Source organism: Microcebus murinus, chromosome 7 (assembly GCF_040939455.1).
Source record: "Microcebus murinus isolate Inina chromosome 7, M.murinus_Inina_mat1.0, whole genome shotgun sequence".
Classification (NCBI taxonomy): Eukaryota; Metazoa; Chordata; class Mammalia; order Primates; family Cheirogaleidae; genus Microcebus; species Microcebus murinus.
Window position 1 is genome coordinate 89,897,196 of NC_134110.1, and position 22,945 is coordinate 89,920,140.

The 22,945-nt window shown below is 35.0% G+C and overlaps 1 protein-coding gene and 1 non-coding gene across 2 annotated transcripts in view; both read right to left on the reverse strand.

Annotated features, from left to right (window-relative positions):
* The window catches only part of MCMDC2 (minichromosome maintenance domain containing 2), a 31,930-nt gene that overhangs the window by 1,737 nt on the left and 7,248 nt on the right, over positions 1-22,945 (reverse strand). The window contains exons 8-12 of the mRNA XM_076005251.1: positions 21,822-22,059; positions 16,776-16,981; positions 8,149-8,315; positions 7,540-7,719; positions 4,580-4,722 (exon numbers count right to left, since the gene is read on the reverse strand). Of these exons, the coding sequence (XP_075861366.1) occupies positions 4,580-4,722; positions 7,540-7,719; positions 8,149-8,315; positions 16,776-16,981; positions 21,822-22,059 (934 nt within the window). The remainder of the gene's footprint in view (positions 1-4,579; positions 4,723-7,539; positions 7,720-8,148; positions 8,316-16,775; positions 16,982-21,821; positions 22,060-22,945) is intronic.
* Positions 1,343-1,405, reverse strand: LOC142872213 (small nucleolar RNA SNORD44). Its single transcript, XR_012920429.1, has one exon. It is a non-coding gene; the product is annotated as a small nucleolar RNA SNORD44 (small nucleolar RNA).

Below are 22,945 nucleotides of genomic sequence, written 5' to 3' on the forward strand. Positions count from 1 at the left end.
TGATAAAGGCCATTCTTACTGGAGATAAGTGATAGCTTGCAAACATTTTCTCCCATTCTGTGGGTTGTCTGTTTGCTCTCTTGACAGTTTCTTTGGCTGTGCAGAAGCTTTTTAATTTGATCAGGCCCCATTTATTTATTTTTGTTGCTGCTGTTATTGCCTTTGGGGTCTTCTTCATAAATTCTTTGCCTAGGCCAATGTCTAGAAGAGTATTTGCAACGTTTTAGTTTCAAACCTAATGTTCAAGTCTGTTACCCAGTGTGAGTTGATTTTTGTGAGGTGAAAGGTGTGGGTCCTGTTTCAGTCTTCTGCATGTGGCTATCCAGTTTTCCCAGCACCATTTATTGAATAAGCAGAATATTCTTACTTTAAAAAAATTTTAGTTTCTTTTTCAGAGCATTTTTTCCCTACAAACTTAAATAGACTGTTGCAGAACAAGCCAGTATCCTGACTTATTCCAATAAAGAGTTGGTTTCCATCAAGGCTTCTATTATATTTATCATTCCACACTCCCCTCCCGAGGTTCTGTTCAGATAAATACACAGCTGGGAAAATTAATCTAACTCAGTATCTTGACCCTTTCAAGGGTCAAGTATCTTTGACCCTTTCTTCTAGTTCCTCATCTATCTGAAGTCCTCATATAATCTTGCAATTTCAGTATTGGAAGGAATCTTGGAGTTTAAAGTTCAAACTGCCATCAGATAACTGAATTTCTTCTACAACATCCCAGGCTACTCATTCTCCAGTCTCTCTCTCTCTCTCTTTTTTTTTTTTTTTTTTTTTTGAGACAGTGTCTCACTTTGTTGCCCAGGCTAGAGTGAGTGCCATGGCATCAGCCTAGCTCACAGCAACCTCAGACTCCTGGGCTCAAGCAATCCTTGTGCCTCAGCCTCCCGAGTAGCTGGGACTACAGGCATGTGCCACCATGCCCGGCTAATTTTTTCCTCTATATATTAGTTAGCCAATTAATTTCTTTCTATTTATAGTAGAGACGGTGTCTCGCTCTTGCTCAGGCTGGTTTCGAACTCCTGACCTCGAGCAATCCGCCCGCCTTGGCCTCCCAGAGTGCTAGGATTACAGGTGTGAGCCACCGCGCCCAGCCTCTCTAGTCTCTTTTGAACCTTTTCTAGCATTCACTGCTTCATAAGGCAATTCCTTTATTTTTTATTTTTTAACCAGCTTCAATTACCTGAAAGATCTCCCTGAAGCTTTTATTAGGCAGAAGTGATGTACTTGAACAATTACTGGACTTGGCAATCAAAAAACCTAGACTGAGTCTCTATAATTTATAAGCTGTGTGACTTTGTATAAATCATTTAGTTAATTAATTTATTTTTCCTGAAATCAGTTAGAGCTAATTAAGACCTTCATAGTTCAGTCAATATTTGCTTTATCATCACCCAGGAAATCATTTAATTTATAAGATTGTTTTAAAACTCAGCTATAGAGTGGGGATAAATAAAGGCATTTGAAAATTCTACAACTAACTATATCTATAACTAACTATAACCAAGGTTATACTAGTCTAAGCTGAAATTAATTTCACTGCAACTTCCATTCACTGGTCTGTCTTCTGGAACCTCTTAAATGTGACAGCTCTTCAAACATTCAAAGATAACTTTTATAGTTGCCCCATGTTTTCTTTCCTTCAAAGTAAATATTTCTAGTTTTTCTTTAGTATATTATGAGTTATACTTTTCAGCTCCTTACCATCCTGGCTACTCTCTTCATGGCCAGATTTTGTTAATACTCCTTTTCAGTACATTACCGCAGGTGTGATTTAACCATCAGAGTAGAGATGAGGCAGAACTAGCATTTCGTTGCTCTTGATATATATTCTACTAACACAACTCTAAATTTCAGTATTATTAAGAGCCATATTATATCTAAAGAATGAAATCTGAAGTCCTTTTCATATCTTTTCATATTAAGCCTCTTACTCTTTTCCCATCAATTCATACGTATACTAGGGAGTTTGGGGATCTAATAGAGGACTTTACATGTATCCTATTAACTTTCTTCTTGTTAGATTAAGATTACAATTCAAGGTAATTCAAGGTAAGATCATAATTGAAGGTCTCCCTAATGTTGCTCATGTACAAATTTTATTATCATGTTCCTGATGTCCTCATCCAAGCTCCTAAAAATGCTGAGCAGAACAGAATACATATTGAGACTTTCAGGAAAAGAGAAAAGAATATTTATTGTTCAGCTCTGCTTCTCTAGAAAAGCAAAAATAGTGTAATTGGGTACCTGTCTATAGAAGTGGGAGAAAAATTCAAGGTTTATGACTCTTAAGGGTGGCAGTTCATTTACTCTGCTGTTTCATAAATGACCCTCAGTATTTATTTCCACAATGTGAAAAAGTAGTTAACATATTAAAATTAACTCTAACTTTTTTTAGAGACAGGGTCTTGCTCTAGGGTGGGTGCAGTGGCACAATCACTGGTCACTGCATCCTCAAACTCCTGGGCTCAAGCAATCCTCCTGGGTAGCTGGAACTAAAGGTATGTTTTTCTTATATTTTTAGAGACAGGGTCTTGCCATGTACTCAGGTGGTCTTGAACTCCTGGTCTCAAGCAATCCTGCCTCAGCCCCCTGAGTAGCTGGGATTGCAGTTGTGAGCCACTATGCTCAGCAACTCTGCTTTATTCTTGAATAAATATAGTCATATATAAACTGAATCTATGTGAGTTTAAATAGAAAATATTTTTTACTACAGAGAAAAAAAATTATGAGAAAATAGGACTTTCAAAGCTTTTAAGCAGTATAATTTGATCTGAGTATTTTAAATATTACTTCAGAGAATACAAAGCATTATATAATTCTGTTTACCATTTTTAAATTTAAAAAGATTAAAACAATTTTTTTGAGACAAAGTCTTGATCTGTTGTATGGGCTAGAATGCAATGGCATGATCATAGCTTACTGCAACCTCAAACTCCTGTGCTCAAATGATTCTTTTGCCTCAGTCTCTGGAGTAGCTGGGACTACAGACGTAGTGCCACTACATCTAGCTAATTTTTTGATATATTTTGTAGAGATAGTGTTTCGCTATGTTGCTCAGGCTGGTCTCAAACTCCTGGCCTCAGCCTCCCAAAGTGCTGGGATTACCGGGGCACACTTCCTCACCCAGTCCCATTTTAAAACATTTATCAGAGAGTTGATTTCTACCTTAGTTTATATTTAGCATTTTTTCAGCTCTATCAAGATAAATTTACAGTTGGACAAATTAACTGCACATATCTATGTCTTACAGACCTATACTGGTATTTCCTGCCAGTGCTTCATCTGTCTTATTTTATAAAATGCAGTTATAACAAGATATTTATATATTTAATGGATTATTTTACTCCTGGTCCTACTTCATAATTTGTTTGAGATTATACTTTAATATTGTATTAAGTAAAGTAATTGTCTGTCAATAAGAGACTATTTAAATTATGTTACAGCCACATCACAACAGAGTGAAGCTGTAATGCAGCTATTTAAAACAGAATGAGATAATTCTTTACATGCATGCATGATTCCATTTGGGCAAAAAGAATATACCTATCCATATAAAAAATATATATTTATATGCTTATATATGTTTAAATAATGTATTCATTTAACATATATAACATTTAAATAAAAATATATTCTATATATCACATTTAAATTACATATACATATATGCTAGTATTTGAATGAATAATTTCTTGAAGGATACATAAAAACTGTTAACAGTGATTATCTCTAGGGATTGGGGTAAGAATGGGTAGTGTTAACAGGATATTTTACTCATTTTTAGACTTTTACAATGTTCATACTTTCTTTTATAATAAAAATTAGTTTTTAAAAACTTTTCAAGGAACAAAAATAGATGAGTCTATTAATGTTTCTAGAAGTATAAGGAATAATATACTTAAAAATTTTTTCTAGGTTCAAGGCCGGGCGCGGTGGCTCACGCCTGTAATCCTAGCACTCTGGGAGGCCGAGGCGGGCGGATCGCTCAAGGTCAGGAGTTCGAAACCAGCCTGAGCAAGACCCCGTCTCTACCAAAAATAGAAAGAAATTAATTGACCAACTAAAAATATATACACAAAAAATTAGCCGGGCATGGTGGCGCATGCCTGTAGTCCCAGCTACTTGGGAGGCTGAGGCAGTAGGATCGCTGAGCCCAGGAGATTGAGGTTGCTGTGAGCCAGGCTGACGCCACCGCACTCACTCTAGCCTGGGCAACAAAGCGAGACTCTGTCTCAAAAAAAAAAAAAAAAAATTTTTTTTCTAGGTTCAATTACAAAATACCTGGAAATGTATTTTTTTTAAACATTTGAAATCAGTGTGATTTTTCTCAGACACATCTCATACAGGGGATCCAATAAAAATATATTTAGTGAAAAAAATTAGTGGAGGTTAAAATGATGTTACAATATAACAAAAGGAATTGTTAAGCCACTTGAAATTCTTTTGGAACAAGGTAAATTATAAACCAACCAAACAGCAATCAAGCAAACAGAGAAACAAGTAAAACAGATAAATAAATTAAATGCATCATTTAAAAGTTAATACTGGCTTTTAAAATTTAAATACTTACAAATATCTTAATGCAGATGCTGAGAGTTTTGATCCATATATAGAATCTGTTCTGATTCTGCGACTTGCTAGATAATAGCCATGAATCATTCTTTCTGCTTCCAAGCTGAATTCTACATTCAAATTCTTTGCAAAAGCCAGTAGCTAAATTAAAAGGGTGAAAAATTTAAGAGATTAAAGCTTTATTATAGAATCTACATAACAAAAATCAAAAGTATACTGCCATTTTATTTTTAAAGTTTGCAGATTTTATTTGCATAAAATTGAGTAAATATCTGGAGCCATCCTGCAGTCGCTAAGCACTTTAAATCATTATCAGACTGTGGCCAATGTGATTCAGAGGAAAAAAAAAATCATAGTATTGTACTTGTAAAAAGTATTAAAGTTTACCCAGAATAATCTCCTCCCTTCTCAGTGCAGAAATGTTCTGTGTAATGTAATTGAGTGACTTTTCAATGTCTTTGTTCCAGTGGGAGAAAGGCTCACCTCCTTTGGAATCTCATTTCCCTTCTGACCAGCTTTAATTCTTTAATTCCTTATAGTTTATTTTCTTACAACTCTCTCTCATTGGCCCTAGGACTACTTGCCCTTAACACTGCAAAGAAGGGAGGTCTTGTGTTAACTGCATGAAGGTGGGCCTTGGAGATTCAGTGAGATTTAGGTAGAGAATAATTTTCCAACACAATAATTATGCTGTTTTCTCTGAGTTTTGTGGTTTTTTTCTCAGTTAGTGATTCCCAGTTCCTTAAGTCCTTACTCTGTGACATAATTTCTAGATATTTTTTTAATTATCCTAGTTGTTTTTTCATTTTTTCAACTCATAGAACCAAGGAAAATATTAACTATCATAAGGTTGCTATTAATAATATTTATATTTTAAATATAACTTTTTAAAAAGTACATGTATATATCCTGGATTGGTCATGTCCTGGATTGAATATGTCCTGGTTTCTTTGTTCTGTTTATGCTGCATACTGCACAATTCTCTCTAGGTCTTCAGAACTAGATAATACTACTATTAATAATATCAGTAGCCCTCTCTAAGTTCTACCCTCTGGTGGCATGATGATGTGCCACCTATATCTTCCTTCAGGAAAGGACTTGTTGCCCCAGCTCTACTGGGAGTGTTGTCAGTGATGGTTTCCAGCTTTCAGCCCCTTCAGGACAGCCCACAGTCCACATCATATGACTGATTGAAGTGTGGGAAGGCATTATAAAGCCCACAGGTATTGATAGAGCACTCCCAAACACATTTCATACACTAAACTCCATCTCAGTCTGCCTTCTGGAGAGTCTAGACTACAACAAATCCAATCTACTCTGATTTGTGTGATGGACAGATTTATCTTCCAGAGAAACTATTTTCACTATTTCACCTGCCTAGTAAAGCATACAACTGTTCTCTACAATCTGACAAATCAACTAGAAACTCTTCTGCTTGTGCTTCAAGGCTTATTGTAAATTTGCTAAACCACTATGACTCCATAATACAATTTTTGCTCCAATCAAGCTGGTCTTCTCATTGTTTTCCATGTATACTAATTTCTATTTTTGCATCTTTGCTTGTACTATTAATTCTGCTTAGAACATCCATTCTTCCTGGCATCTAAATTTTACCTTTTCTTAAAACACAAAGTCCCACCTCCTCCATGAAGTCTTCCCAACATTTGCATTCTACATTCCACAAAATTCCTTTCTGAATTCCTAAAATATTTGTAGTCAGCACCACTCAGCTTAGTATTTTAATTGCTCCTTGTTTCGTGTATCTTTTTTAATCTCAATAAAATGATAAACTATTCAAAGAAGAAAGTTTATGTTTCTGTGAGAATACAAAAGAACAGAAGTAGGCTCCTATGTTAAGTATTCAATAAATACCTGACTAATTAATAAACAAATCCATAGTTTTTTTGGTTTGTTTTTCAGAAAAAAACAGGCAAAAATTTCTCTGGGTAATTAGTTTGTCTCTATTTAGTACCCTAATTTCTAAAGACTAACTGTTTTTTCTTATATACTAAAAAATAAAAACAAAACCTTACATCATAAATATTATTCTTTTTCTATTCTAACCCATGTGAATAAACAATGCTCATAATTCATCTTTTAAGTTCACCTTTCAACATTGTACTCATGTAATATGCTTACAAGGAAGGCAGGTATGAAAACAATTTTTTAATGACCCATGGACTTCCACTTTCTAATATCCCCTGCCTTTTATCTATCATACCCAGATATTCCTCTCTACTGTGGACAGATTTCTCAATAGTTAAAAGAGTTTCAGTAGTAAATACTTGAGCATCTTTAATAGCTATCAGAATTATTACTAAATTTACATCATCTACCCTCAATTTCTTGAAACATGCCACATTTTCATCATGACAGGACATTAAAATGAGTTAGTGAATCATGCTAGATATTCCCTAAAGTCGGCTGGTCTGATGGTAATGGGTTATCAGAACTTATTAATATTAGTGTCACTAAAGTTGGTATTCAAGGCCCCACTGCTAAATTTGACTGGCTTAAAAAATATATAAAAAAATAAAATAAAATAAAATAAAATAAAATAAAAAGATATTCCCTAAAGTCAGAACTCTGAAGGCATTCATATAAGGTAAATCCCTTTGAATAGGCTATAAAATGTAAATAACTGTATATCTATATAGCCTATCATAATTTTCCATAGATATATTCTATTTTGGTTTTCTTTTCATTGAGATTCTTTAAGCTATGGTGATTTGGACAGTGAATAAACTCAACATTTTAATATATGTTTCCTTACCCATTTGTTTATTTAATTATAACTTTAAATAATTTCTATACAATGTCCTTAAAATGTTTAAAAGCTGGAAGCAAGTTGGAATAAAAATACCCTAAGTAAAGAAAACTGAATGCTCAAAGGGACTTCTATTTAAATTGAAAAACATTAGCACAAGTATTCAGGGCAAGCATTTTATCTACCTTTACCTTCTCAAAATCTTCAGTTGTGAACTGTTTAGAAGCTACATAAAGCAGTTTTTCAGGATCAATGGCTTTCTTTAAAGTGTGTTGCACCGTAGGAAGAAGTGGGTGGCAAGGAGATGATTCATTACAATTAATCAATAATCCAAATGCCTCCATGAGGTTAGCTGGAATCAAACTGCAATCCTACATCAAACCAGAGGGTAACAAACATACATTAAACTTTGGCATTTTCACAATTTGGAAATACTTATAAATTAATCATCACACATAATTTATTATTAAAATTATTAATTATTGTTTATATAATTATAATTTAAAGCAATTTATCAATAGTCTGGGAATTCTGTGATGACTGGTTTTTTAAAAAATCTTTATTTTCTTACACAGCATTCATTAAAGATTCCCCAACTATCTATTCAAGTGGTAGTGTTTAGTGTGCAGACACCTGATCTAAAAAACACCACAATTTTGAAATAATTTTTAAACATTTAGTTCCTGTGCCCAATAAAGTATAGAAATGGGTTAATAGCAAAAACATTAAGAAGACATATTAAAATCTGTGACAAAATGCCCTGAATAACATTCTAATAATAAAATATACATATACTCTACCATCTGACCAATTAAAGCGTTATTTTTCTGTGTAGTTCTCCTTGAAGAGGAATCCATATCAAGAAAAGTCCAAAAACTGCACTGAACTGGAAAAGTCATTTGTTGATCGATATCGCCCCCAAACTTCTTTCCTGGGATGTATACTGTAATGCTTCTGCTCTCTAGAACTAAGTCAGAAGACATTATCCATTTGTTATTTAAGTTCTTTTTTATCTATATGTCTACAAATTAATAACAAACATTATTATATAGAATTATACTATACAGACTTTGGGTAGTAAAGAAGTAAATAAATTTGTTTTGCAAAACACTGCTTAGAGCATCTGCTAAAAAAAAGTACAAGGCAAGAAAAATATGTGAATGTTTATGTGTCCCATGACTTGATGAGAACCAGCAGTCCAAAGCATGTAGCTGGAATTGTGGTCAGGCATCTGGGTGGAATAGGCAGAGGTCTATGAGATTGGTCATATAGTGCAGGCATACAAGAAAGGGTAAAATTAAGCAATGTTCTTTTATGTGGAAAAGAACTGTATCAATAGAAAGCAGGTCAACCATGTGGGAGTGAGAGAGGAAAAGACAGAGAGAATATGAACTATAATGACTGGGGGGAAAGATATCTCAAATTCCACATGTTCAAAACCAAATTCATTGTTCCCCCTATTCCAATGGCTGTGTTCACTATTCACAATTGGTGGCATCCTCATCCATCCACTCAAAACTCAAACAAAAAATATGGAAACATCCCATGCTCCCTTCTCTCCTTCCTTCACCCCTCATACTCATTTAATCTATGGATTAATACTATTCCTAGGATTCTCCTTCTCAAATAGCCTTCAAATTAATCTTTTCTTCATTCATGATAACAGAGTCTTTTGTGTACATTTATCTTTCCTTTGGGTCATAGGGTAAATGTATATTTAACTTTATTGAAACTGCCAGAGCAATTTGCAAGATGGTTATACCATTTTATACTCCCACCAACAATATATGTATAAGAATTCCAGATGCTCCACATCTTTGACAACATTTTTTCTTGTCAATCTTTTTAATTTTTGGCATTCTAGTAGACAGGGACAGTTACATAATTTGTGGAGTCTGGTATAAAATGAAAATTGGGCCTCTTGTTCAAAAGCCAGGCAAAATACTGCTGTTAAAAGTATTACCATAAAAAGCTTTTTTCTCTAAAAATATTTTTTTACTTATAAAATGTAATAGAGGTGTTAAGGACAAATTGGACCTCTGGTACATTACTGATGGGAATATGCAATGGTGCAGCCACTGGGGAAAACAGTATCAGGGTTCCTCAGAAAGCTGAATATAGAATTACAATATGACCCAGTAATTTCATTTGTAGGTATATACCCCAAAGAGTTGAAAGCAGGGGCTCAAGCAGAGTCTTATATACCAATGTTTATGGCAGTGTTATTCACAATAACCAAGAGGTGGATAAAACCTAAGTGTTCATAGACAGATGAATGGATTTTTAAAAAGTGGTATACAGTGTAATATTATTCAACTATAAAAATGAATGGAATTCTATTAATAGGCAAATGCACAGAGACAGAAAATAGAATAGAGGTTACCAGGGACAGGGGGGAAGTGACAATAGGAAGCTATTATTTAATAGGTACAGAGTTTCTGTTTGGGATGATGAAACAGTTCTAGAAATGGACAGTAGTGATGGTTACACAACATTATGAATGTACTTAGTGTCACTGAATTGTACACTTAAAATGGTTAAGATGGGAAATTTTATTTTATGTATATTTTATCACAATAAATAAAAGGAATGAAGTGCTGATACATGCTACAACTGCGGTCCCCAACCCCTGGGCCACATACCAGGCACAGACCTCCCCTGGCTCCTTCACCGGGCTCCGCTCTAGTGTGTGGAAAAACTGTCTTCTATGAAGCTTAGAAACTGGAGGGGAGGCTTAGAAATGCAAGGGAGGTGGCACCACACAGGAGGAGGTGAGTGGCAGTGAGAGCAAGGGAAGAGTCATCTGTATTTACAGCTGCTCCCCATCACTCCACCTGAGCTCTGTCTCATCCCCCTTCTCCCACCACCACCTTGCCCCCTGCCTTCCATGGAAAAATTGTCTTCCATGAAATCAGTTCCTGGTGCCAAAAAGGTTGGGGACTGCTGTGCTACAACATGGATGAAACTTGAAAACATTATGCTAGATAAAAGAAGCCAGTCACAGACCACAAACTGATTCCATTTACAGTCACCCCTCTATCTTTGAGGGTTCTGCATATGAGGATTCACCCAACTGAAGATTAAAAAACATTTCAATAGATCAGAATCAGTAGGTATAATTTAAAAAAAAGAAAAAGAAAAAGATTTCAAAAAAACCAATACAAATAATACAAATTAAAAAATAATACAGTAGAAAACAATTTATATTGCATTTACATTGTATTATGTATTGTAAGTAATCTAGAGATGATTTAAACTATATAGGAGGATGTGTGCAGGTTATATGCAAATACTATGTCATTTTATGTAAGGGACTTGAGCATCTTCGGATTTTGATATCCACAAGAGCCCTGGAAACAATTCCCTGAGGATACTGAGGTTTGACTTAATATGAAATGCTCAGAAAAGGCAAATACATAGAGGGGGAAAGTAATTAATGTTTGGCAGGAACTATGGTGGAGTGGGTGGGGGGAAGCAGGGTTGGGAGGTGACTATCAATGGATATGGGGTTTCCTTTTGGAGTGATGAAAATATTCTGAAATTAGTGGTAATAGTTTTGCACAACTTTATGAATATTCTAAAAAACACTGAATGGTATACTTCAAGTGGTGAATTGTATGATGTGTGAATCTCAATAAAACTGTTACAAAAAATGTAACAGCAGTAATTTTCATTCTAAATAGAGAAAAATCAAAATTTTATTGGCATGAATTTTATCTCTATATTGTACAATACCTGTCTTAAATGCAAACATATGAGCATTTAACTCATAGGTGGAACCACTAGTATTTTGCACATTCACATGTATTTTGTTTTTATCAGAACAATGGAAATGCTGCACAAAACTGCTATTTAACTGCTTTTTAAAAATAGTTTATTTTTAATTATTATGGGTACATAATAGTTGCATGTATTTATAGGGTACATGTGATGTTTTGATACAGGCATACACTGTGTATTGATAAAATCAGGGTAATTGGGGTATCCATCACCTCAAGCATTCATCATTTCTTTGTGTTAGGAACATTCCAATGCCACTCTTAGTTATTTTAAAGTATACCATAACTTATTAAAGTATACCATAACTTTTTGTTGACTATAGCCACTTTGTTGTGCTGTCAAATATCGTTCATTATATTTATCTATCTAACTATATTTTTGCAGCCATTAACCATCCCCAAATTATCCCCCACCCTCCCTGCTACTCTTCACAGCTTCTGGTAACCATCATTCTACTCTCTGTTTCCATGAGATCAATTGTTTTTAATATTTAGCTCCCATGTATGAATAAGAACATGCGAGATTTGTCTTTCTGTGCTTGGCTTATTTCACTTAATGTAATGTTCTCTAGTGCCACCCATGTTGTTGAAAATGGCAGGATTGCATTCTTTTTTATGGCTACAGAACATTCCATTGTATACATGTACTACAATTTCTTTATCCATCAATCCACTGTTGGACACTTAGGTTGATCCCAAATCTTGGCTATTGTGAATAGTGCTGTCATAAACATGAGAGTGCAGATATCTTCTGATATACTGATTTCCTTTCTTTTGGATATACAGGTAGCAGTTTTTTGAGGACTCTACATACTGTTCTCAATAGTGCAATAGTGGTTGCACTAGTTTATAGTCACACCAATAGTGTACAAGTGTTCCCCTTTCTCAACATCCTCATCATTCATTATTGCTTATCTCTTTGAAAAAAGCCATTTTAACTGGGGTGAGATAATATCTCATTGTAGTTTTGATTTGCATTTCTCTGATGACTAGTGATGTTGAGCATTTTTTCATATATCTGTTGGCTATTTGTAAGTCTTCTTTTGAGAAGTGTCTATTCAGATCTTTTACTCATTTTTTTTTTTTTTTTTTGAGACAGAGTCTCGCTTTGTTGCCCAGGCTAGAGTGAGTGCCGTGGCGACAGCCTAGCTCACAGCAACCTCAAACTCCTGGGCTCGAGTGATCCTTCTGCCTCAGCCTCCCGGGTAGCTGGGACTACAGGCATGCGCCACCATGCCCGGCTAATTTTTTATATATATATCAGTTGGCCAATTAATTTCTTTCTATTTATAGTAGAGACGGGGTCTCGCTCTTGCTCAGGCTGGTTTTGAACTCCTGACCTTGAGCAATCCGCCCGCCTTGGCCTCCCAAGAGCTAGGATTACAGGCGTGAGCCACAGCGCCCGGCCTCTTTTACTCATTTTTAAATTGAATTAGTTGACTTTTCCCTATTGAGTTGCTGGAGTTCCTTATATATTCTAGTTATTAATCCCTTGTCAGATGGGTAGTTTGCAAATATTTTCTCCCATTCTGTGGGCTGTCTCTTTGTTGATTGTTTCCTTTGCTATGCAGAAGCTTTTAAGCTTGATGTAGTCCTGTTTGTCCAATCTTGCTTTTGTTGCCTGTGTTTTGGGGGTATTACTCAAGAAGTCCTTGCCCAGACCAAAGTCCTGACTTACTTCCCCAATGTTTTCTTTTAGTAGTTTCATAGTTTCAGGTCTTAGATTTAAGTCTTTAATCCATTTTGATTTTATTTTGGTATATGGTGAGAGATAAGGATCTAGTTTCATTCTTTTGCATGTGGACATCAAGTTTTCCCAGCACCATTTACTGAAGAGACTATCCTTTCCCCAAAACATGTTCTTGGCAACTTTGTTAAAGATAAGTTCACTAGAGATGTGTGGATTTATTTCTGGGTTCCCTATTCTGTTCCATTAGTCTATGTGTCTATTTTTATGCCAGTACCATGCTGTATTGGTTACTATAGCTCTGTAGTATAATTTGAAGTCAGGTAACAAGATTCTTCTAGTTTTGTCACACATTTCACTAAAAGTTTCTACCTATAGCTTTCTGCTGAGTAACGAAGGACTGAAAAGGAACTATGGGATTGCCCTATTTTCCCCTTTCCTTCTGTGTCATCATTGCCAGTGTAATTGATTGGTAAATATAGGGAAGTAAACAAGTAAGAAAGGCTATGATACGGTTCCTTGGTCATTTGTGTTTCTTCAAATGCCATAGCCTTCTTTCTGCATTAGAAGTTAGTCTGGTTCAAACAGAAGGCATGGCTGCTTGGGCCTATTAGCACCCCCTCATACTCAGTTAAAGAGGTGTTGATATGGAATATGAGCACTGAATTGCAGTTTACCCATGATACATGGGAGTCTAGCAAGAATCAAAGCAAGTACATGTTAAATATGTTATGAAAGCAGCATAGTGATTGCAAATTCTGTATGAAATAGGGCAGCAAGGCACAGTAGATACGTGGATGCATGTGTCTCCTCTACTCCATTGTCTCATTGGATTTCCTTATAAAATACAAATTCAAAGATAAAATTATTTAAAATTTGAGTTAAACAAGATTGATGAAATATATATTTTCCAATGTCCTTTATACCACTTTATGACCATGTGTACCTATCATTTAGCTCCCACTTATAAATTAGAACCTATGTGAATGTGGAAAGAAATGAGAGTGAAAACCTAGAAGGCTACAGCTGGAGAACAGAATAGTCACTAAGTGTTGGAAAATCTGGAAATATTGGAAAAACTGAAGCTTGCAGGAAAGCCAAAATGTTTTCACATTTAGCTGTTAAAATTAGCTCTTCACTAAGTGGTCGCATAGGTACTACAGTAATAGGGTATTGGGCAGGTGGGAGGGGGGAGGGGGGCGGATATATACATACATAATGAGTGAGATGTGCACCATCTGGGGGATGGTCATGATGGAGACTCAGACTTGTGGAGGGAGGGGGGGAAATGGGCATTTATTGAAACCTTAAAATCTGTACCCCCATAATATGCCGAAATAAAATAAAATAAAAAAAATTAGTTCTTCAAAGTGGAGCTCATTGAAAGATCTGTGAATACTGCCATACCGGTAAAGTGGAGTTTGTGTAAGGCTCTGCAAAACCCTTACATGTAACAGAACCGTTGCATTTTACCACTGTGTCCTTCCAAAAATAAGGACTTCTGCTGCATTTTCCCTTTGCCCTTAGTAAACACTACATAGTGTTTGGTAATGGTTCTTTGGTTGCCATTGTAAAAATGTACTCTGGGTACATGACCACAAAGTGAGTTGTAGGATGCAGTAATGGTTCTTTGGTTGCCATTGTAAAAATGTACTCTGGGTACATGACCACAAAGTGAGTTGTAGGATGCAGCAACCAGACAATCTAGATAACTGCCCAAAACACTACCTCCTCCCACTCACACTTAAGAGTATTGACCAGATCACTGGGAACCGAAACAATTCCTTGAAGTAGAAAGTAAAGAAAGAAAACAACCAGATGACTTAACATGTCACCTGTAACTTTTTTTCCCCCTTTCCTTTTTTTTTTTTTTTTTTCTCCACACAAGGTATAAAAGACTAGACAGGCATGCATTGCAAACATGGAGATCTACCTTGTCTTGATGCCACCCAAGACTGCCTTGTATGGTAAGTTCCTCCTGAATAAATCTTTGACTAATTACTAAAAATAAAATATTGGTGGATGGTGACAGCAAAATTTTAACTCAAATGCCCAGCTCTTGTGCGGGGAGGAGGGCCTCTGTACAACTGCACTTGTTCCATACTCATGAAGCTGGCTCTCCTAGTATTTGATGTTGGTATCTTATTATGGTTTTTATTTTCATTTCCCTGATAACTAATGATGTTAAACACTCTTTCATGTGCTTTATTGGTCATTTTGTCTACCTTCCTTTGAGAGCCATTATTCAAGTCTTTCCCAATATTCTGGTGAATTCTTTGTTTTTTATATTATTGACTTATAGAAAGTTTTTAATGTTCTGGCAAATATATGTATTACAATTATTTTCATTTTCTTTGTTTCGCTATTCACTTTTTAAATGGGGCCTTTTAATGTATATAATTTTATGATGACATTCGGTCTATCAATTCTTTTCTTTTACATTTAGTGCTATCTGAATTCTGTCTAAGAAATCTTTGCCTACCCTAAGGTCATGAAGCCACCTATATTTTCTTTTAGCAGCTTTATATTTTTAGTTTACATTTAGGTTTATAATCCATCTCAAATTAATTATTGTGTATAGTTGTAAGGTATGGGCTAAGATTGATTTCTTCTATACATGTAACCATATGTTCCACCATTGTTTGTTGAATAAACTTGTTTTCCCATTGACTAGTTTTGGTGCCATGGTCAGAAATCAATTGACCACATTAATATGGGCCTATTTCTACCCTCTCTTGCAGGATGAAGCAATATGCTATGTACCCTGAGCACTTTTTTTTTTTTTTGAGACAGAGTCTCACTGTGTTGCCCAGGCTAGAGTGCCGTGGCACCAGCCTAGCTCACAGCAACCTCAAACTCCTGGGCTCAGGCGATGCTCCTGCCTCAGCCTCTCAAGTAGCTGGGACTGCAGGCATGCACCACTATGCCTGGCCAATTTTTTTTTTTTTTTATGTATTTTTAGTTGGCCAGTTAATTTCTATTTTCAGTAGAGGGGTCTCGCTCTTGCTCAGGCTGGTTTCGAACTCCTGACCTTGAGCAATCCGCCCACCTTGGCCTCCCAGAGTGCTAGGATTACAGGCGTGAACCACCACACCCAGCCCCCTGAGCACTCTTGTACATTCCTGTTGACATGTCAAGAAGGTAAGGTCCTGCCTGCTCTTTGCCCAGTCCATGGTTATGGTCACATTCTTGTTATTAAAACTGGCCTGGCTAGCATTACCCTAATACTAAAACAAGACAAAAATATTATTAGAAAAGAAAACTATAGAGCAAAATCTCTCATGAACATAGATGCAAAAATCCTAAACAAAATATAGCAAATCAAATCCAACAATATGTAAAAAGAATTATACATCATGACCATGTAGGATTTATGCCAGGTATGCAAGACTGGTTTAATACTCAAAAATTAAGTAATGTAATCTGTCACATTAACAGGCTAAAGGAAAAAAAAAAAGGATGATTATATTAATAGATGCAGAAAAGCATTTGACAAAATCCAACACCCATTCATGATAAAAACTCTCAGCAAAGTAGGAATATAGGAGAACTTCAACTTGATAAAGAACATCTACAGAAAATGTATAACTAACATACTTAATGGTGAGAAACTTGAAGCTTTCCTACTAAGATCAGGAACAAGGCAAGAATTCCCCTCTCACTACTACTTTTCAACACTGTACTTAAGTTGTTAGCAAAAGCAATAAGACAAGAAGATGATATAAATCTGGCCTAATACAAACTCATGTATTGAGACAAACTGAAACCAAAGGCTAAAACAGTACATTTGCACATTGAATTCCTCTGTTTTTATTTATAAAACTGAAATGAGAAATGCCATTTAATATAATTTCTCAATTCCTAAAACATGTGCAATACTATCTTAACTGTTAAGTAACTTCTTGACACTGATGAGAGCATATGTTAAATAGGTAAACATTAATTTGAAAAAACTCTTTACCTGATTGAAGCTGTTCAAGTTTATCTTTCTTGTGTGAAGCCAAATCTCCTATAAAGCAGATACCACCTTTGGCTAGCAAAGCACTGCCAGCTTGAATGCTAACTGCTCCAGTTCCATACTTATTCCTGGATAGAGTGGGAAAAATTTCAGCAGAGACTGGATGACATATACCACGAGGAACAAGGTTTATGCTAAAATTCAAAAGCCTAGGGGGAAAAAATAAAATTTCCATTACTTCTTTTGATTTTCAGAAGTCATAATGTGTTAATAGCTGCACAATTAAATTTAATTTGTTTCAATGTTTATTGAACACCTGTGCTATACTATACCAGCTATCTGCTAGGGATAAAAACATATATGAGACTTGGTCCTTAACTTAGAAACCTTGTAGCCTAAAAACAGAGACATAAAAAACTAAAACATAATGCAATAAGTACTAAAATAATATCTTTAGAATATTCATAAGGGAGTATTATTTCTTCCTGAAAGGGAGTCAAAGAAAGTTACACAGAGATGACATTTAAACTGGGCCTTCCTCTTTTTATGGATTGTTTTCTTTGCTTATTCTGAATTTTTGCATTAGGCTTGTCAATGTCCCATCATAACTACCCCTGCTGCCTCTGTATCCTGGCAACCCTTGATACAGCTTTTTAGTTTCTAACCTCTTTTCTAATTGCCTCAGTATCTTTATTTCTCAAATTTAAATTCTAAGAAAGGAGTATGATTATCTTAGCTTAGTTTTCAAATCATTGCCACAGAAGACATAGCTTTCTGGTACAATCAACTATAATGAGTAGACATAGACATGTAAAGCAAAAGAGGGTGAGGCATAAACATGCAATGCAAAAAAGAGGGTTAGATTTTGATAGGTAGATGGTATAAAATATGTCTAGTGTATGTGCCATTCCAAGGAATTTGGATGTTAGTTTGAAGATATATAAAATAAGAGAGTGATTTTAGAAAGAAACTTTTACAGTTTCTTTCTAAAATAAAACCAACCCTAGCCCACATTAAAATCACCTGGGGAGCTTTTACCAAATTCCAATGCTGCACCCCCCACCCCAACCCCCTAAATTAGAATCTCTGGAAGTGAGACATAGTCATAAATATATATATTTTTAAATTCTCCCAGGTGTTCTAATATGTAGCCAGGCTTAGTACACAGTGATATGGAATGATGAGCCTCAAACTTGGCTACATAGTGAAATCACCTGAGGAACTTTTAAAACTACTGAAGCAAGATCACAGAATACAAAGTCAAAATACAAAAATCAATTGTATTTCTATATATTCATAGCAAACTATTGAAAATGAAATTAATGAAACACTTAATTTGATGCTATTTTTAGTTGAAAATATTCAGGAATCAATTTAACAAATATATGCATGACCTTTATAAAATACTGCTGAGACAAATTAAAGAAGATCTAAATAAATGGAGAGATAGACCATACTTATGGCTTGGAAGACTCAATATTGTTAAGTGTGAATTCTCCCCCAAATTGATTAATACACTAAATGCAATTCCAATCAAAATTCTCAAAGGCTTCTTTTTGGTGAGGAGGTTGGTATTAACATATTGATTCTAAACTTTGTAAGAAAATGCAAAGGGCCTAAAAGCATTTTTTAAAAATCTTACAAATTAAGAATAAAGTTACATCACTTGATTTCAAGACTGAGCACAGGGCTACAATAATGATGAGAGTGTAGTATTGGTATAAGCATAGACAAATATATTGAAGTAATAGAAAAGACTTCAAATAGATTTATATCCAGTTCAATTTTATACTCAGTTTCTACCCAGTTCGATTTATTTTCAACAATGGTACCAAAATGATTCAATGGGAAAAGGACAGTCTTTTCAACAAATGATGTGGAAAAATTGGATAAATGCATAGAAAACATTTTAACTCATGCCTCACATCATATACATAGTTAACGAGATAGATAACTGACCTAATATAAAAGCTAAAACTATAATGCTTCTTGTGAGGCGTAGTAGCATATGCCTATAGTCTCAGCTACTCAGGAGGCTGAGTCAGGAGGATTGCTTGAGCCCAGGAGTTTGACACCAGCTTGGGCAACATAGCAGACCTCGTCCAAATAAATAAATAAATAGTAAGCTAAAAACTATAAAGCTTCTAGAAGAAAATATAAAAGAAAATCTTCATGACCTGGTTGTAGGCAAAGATTTGAACACAGAAAACGCTACACATAAAAGAAAATAATAAACTGAACTTAATCAAAACTAAGAAATCATCAAAGACACCATTAAAAAAAATTTAAAAAATAGCAAGCTTTAGACTGGGAAAACAATTATATATGTATATGTGTGTGTGTGTGTGTGTGTATGTGTGTGTGTGTGTAACAAAGAACATACATTCAGAACAACCAAACTAAAAGGCAACCCAAGGACTTGAACAGACACTTCATAAAAGAAGATATATGAATGGCCAATAAGCACATGAAAAAGAGCTCAAATCAGTAGTCACCAGGGGAGTGCAAACTGGAACCATGAGATACTATTTCATACTCACTAGAATGGCTAAAATGAAAACGACTGACAAAACCAAATGTTTATAAGGCTGGAAACAAGTGGAACTCTCACATTGTTGGTAGGAATATAAAATGGTACAATCACTTTGGAAAACTGTCAGTTTCTTATAAAGTTAAATATACATCTACCTTATGAACCAGCAATTCACTCCTAGGTATTTACCCAAGATAATGAAAATAATTTCCACAAAAAGACTGTACAAGAATGTTTACGGTAGCTTTATCCATAATAGTTAAAACATGCAAAACTCAACACCCACCACTAGGAGAATGTATAAACAATTTATGGTATATTCATACAATGGAATACTATTCATCAATAAAAACGATGAATTACTGATGCACACAACTGGATCAATCTCAAAAACATTTTATTGAGTGATAGACACTAGACCCAAAAGAGGATGCACTGTATGATTCCATTTTATGAAGTTCTACAACAGGAAAATTAATTTATGGTGACAGAAATCACCTGTGGAGATAGGAACTGACTGGAAGAGGGAAAAAGGAAAATTTCTGGGGTGGTGGAAATGTTCTATATCTCATTGTGGTAGTGGTTATAGGAGTGTATGTGTTTGGTAAAATTTATTGAGTATTTTTAATGATAAGAGGATATGATCGTTTCACTACAAACAAATTTTACCTAAAGAAAAACAAAAAATCAAAATCTCTCTTACAGCCCCAAATACCATAAGTCAAAAGGTTAATGACAGGCTGGGAGCGATGGCTCACACCTATAATCCTAGCACTCTGGGAGGCCGAGGTGGGCAGATTGCTCAAGGTCAGGAGTTCAAAACCAGCCTGAGCAAGAGCGAGACCCCCGTCTCTACTATAAATAGAAAGAAATTAATTGGCCAACTAATATATATAGAAAAAATTAGCCGAGCATGGTGGTGCGTGCCTGTAGTCCCAGCTACTCAGGAGGCTGAGGCAGAAGGATCGCTCGAGCCCAGGAGTTTGAGGTTGCTGTGAGCTAGGCTGATGCCATGGCACTCACGCTAGCCTGGGCAACAAAGTGAGACTCTGTCTCAAAAAAAAAAAAAAAAAAAAAAAAAGGTTAATGACAAACAGGGAAAGAGACAAAGGCCTTAATTTACAATAGCTATCAAAAAATCAATAAAAAACAGATAAGCGGCTAGGTAGCTCACGCCTGTAATCCTAGCACTCTGGGAGGCTGAGGCAGGAGGATCATTTGAGCTCAGGAGTTCAAAACCAGCCTGGGCAAGAGTGAGACCCCGTCTCTACTAACAAAAATAGAAAGAAATTAGCTGGACAACTAACAACAACAACGACAACAAAAATATATATATATAAAATTAGCTGGGCATGGTGGCGCATGCCTGTAGTCCCACCTACTGGAGAGGCTGAGGCAGGAGGATCGCTTAAGCCTAGGAGTCTGAGATTGCTGTGAGCTAGGCAGACACCACGGCACTCTAACCTGGGGAACAGAATGAGACTCTGCCTCAAAAAAAAAAAAAAAAATTAGATAAGCAACTTAGAAAAATAAACAATTGACAAGATTAGGAGGTTTATAAAATATGACACAATTGTTTAATAAGATTTAAATGATGGCGAAAGTTATTTCCAGTTAAAGAAATGCAAATTAAGATAAAATACCATTTTCTACCTATCAGATTATAAAATTTAAAAGTTTGATAATACCCAGAGTTGATGACTCTGTGAGGAAAAAATGCTTTCATGCTCCATGAGTAGAAGAATAAAGTGATGAAATCTATAGAATTTGGCATCATATTTACATTGCCAGTGGCAATTAATTTTAGCAAAACATCATTTGTACAATTCAATTGATGGTAATTTGAATTTCATTTTTTCTATTTTAAATTAATTTTGTAAATTTATTTTTGCTTTAGAATTATATACAAGATATTTGTAAAGGAGGTTATTCTAAGCTTTGTGAACATTTGAATAACTTTTTAAGAAAAGGGTACTTGCTAATGGGGAGCCACAAAATGTTAAATAGAGGCTTATTCCAAAGTTAGGATGATGCACCCCCAAAACAGTAAATTTGGTACCTTTGAGAGACTTTTAGGTACAGCAAATCAATATTATTGAATGGAATCTTGAAGAAAAATAAGAAAATGGCATATTGGCTCCTTAGGGAGAGATTATTTAAAAATGAAAAAAAAAAGCACAAAAGTAGAATATAGAGCTAGGGAATGGGGGAAAAGGAAGGCTGGCTGGCATTTATTTATAAATAAATAAATAAATAAATTCACTTATTTATTTAAATAAAGAAATAAAGAAATGGATTGAAACTTTGAGAGGTTAGACTCTTAAAATATTGAAATCAAGTATCTCAATTATCAATTTATGTTTTGAAAGTTTCAAACTTTATTGATAAAAATTGATTTAAATAATTATACTAGCTCAGATAAAATCTAAATATTCTTCTTATAATAATGCTCATGGGAAAGATTTATGCAAACCTGTGACCAATTAATATTTAAAAAATTCATGTCATATATTTACCTCTCTACTAGTAGAGTATCACTTGTTATAATTAAAATATCCAGGCAATCTTCCAGTTCCTTTTTACGGTCACTTGTCTGTACAAGACTCATCAACAAACAGAGCTTGAGCAAATTGTAAGTCCCAGGAGGAACAATTTGTGATGCAAAGATATTGGCAAGTACTGCTGTAAACTTCCAGCATGAACTGGAAGTCAAGGAGAGGAGACACCTGAAGTTGTTACTAATTTCTGAAGGAACTGAAAGTAAATATTGACACATATATTAGAAAGAGTTTTAAAACAAGATTATAGATATATTAAAACAACATTATAGATATTTGATTCCATTTATCTAAAATATCAAATTACAGTTTAAATGATGCCATATTCAAATTCTTATAATGATTTTAAATTTTGGTTGGAGGTCACACTAGTCTACCATTTCTGACCCAGGGAATGTAATAAAGGGAAGAAGTCACCCTGTGTTTTCACATACACTGGCTGTGGGCACCAGGAAAATCCCTCATTCTTCTTTTAAGATTGATGTGAGCAAAGGCAGATCATGGAGCCCCTGTATTGCTATTTGCACCTATATGTCTATGTTTGAAATAGTATCACTTTTGATGAATGATAATAAGTACAATGGGAAATATTTGAATGCTGTTGTTAAAAGGAAAGATTTATATTCTACTAGTTTAAAAGCACAGTATTGTATTGTAACATTTAGATTTTCTCCACCCTCTTGACCTCTCCAATTCCTGAAAGGAAGGACTGATTTATAGAATTGGTCAGTTTGGGAAGAAAAGCAGTGCATGTATAACCCAGTCCCATTCTCCTTCCTCTTGGGCTGCCAAATAGAGCAATGATTTCTTCTACTCACTCATGCCCATGGACTAAGAGAGGCCTACTTTTAGTCCAACTCTTGCCACATTTGGGAGGCTAAATTTGGCTAATTCTGGAGGTCAGCATAAGAAAGCACACTTCTTCACCTATTTATATATATGTCATGTTCTGCTACCAAAATCAATAAATCTTGAGATAAGCAACAGCCATGCTTTCTTCCAACATTTTTGTTCTTTTAAGAAGCTTTTCTCTTCAAGATAAGTAGAAGTATCTAGAATCTACTTACATTTAAATTCAACAT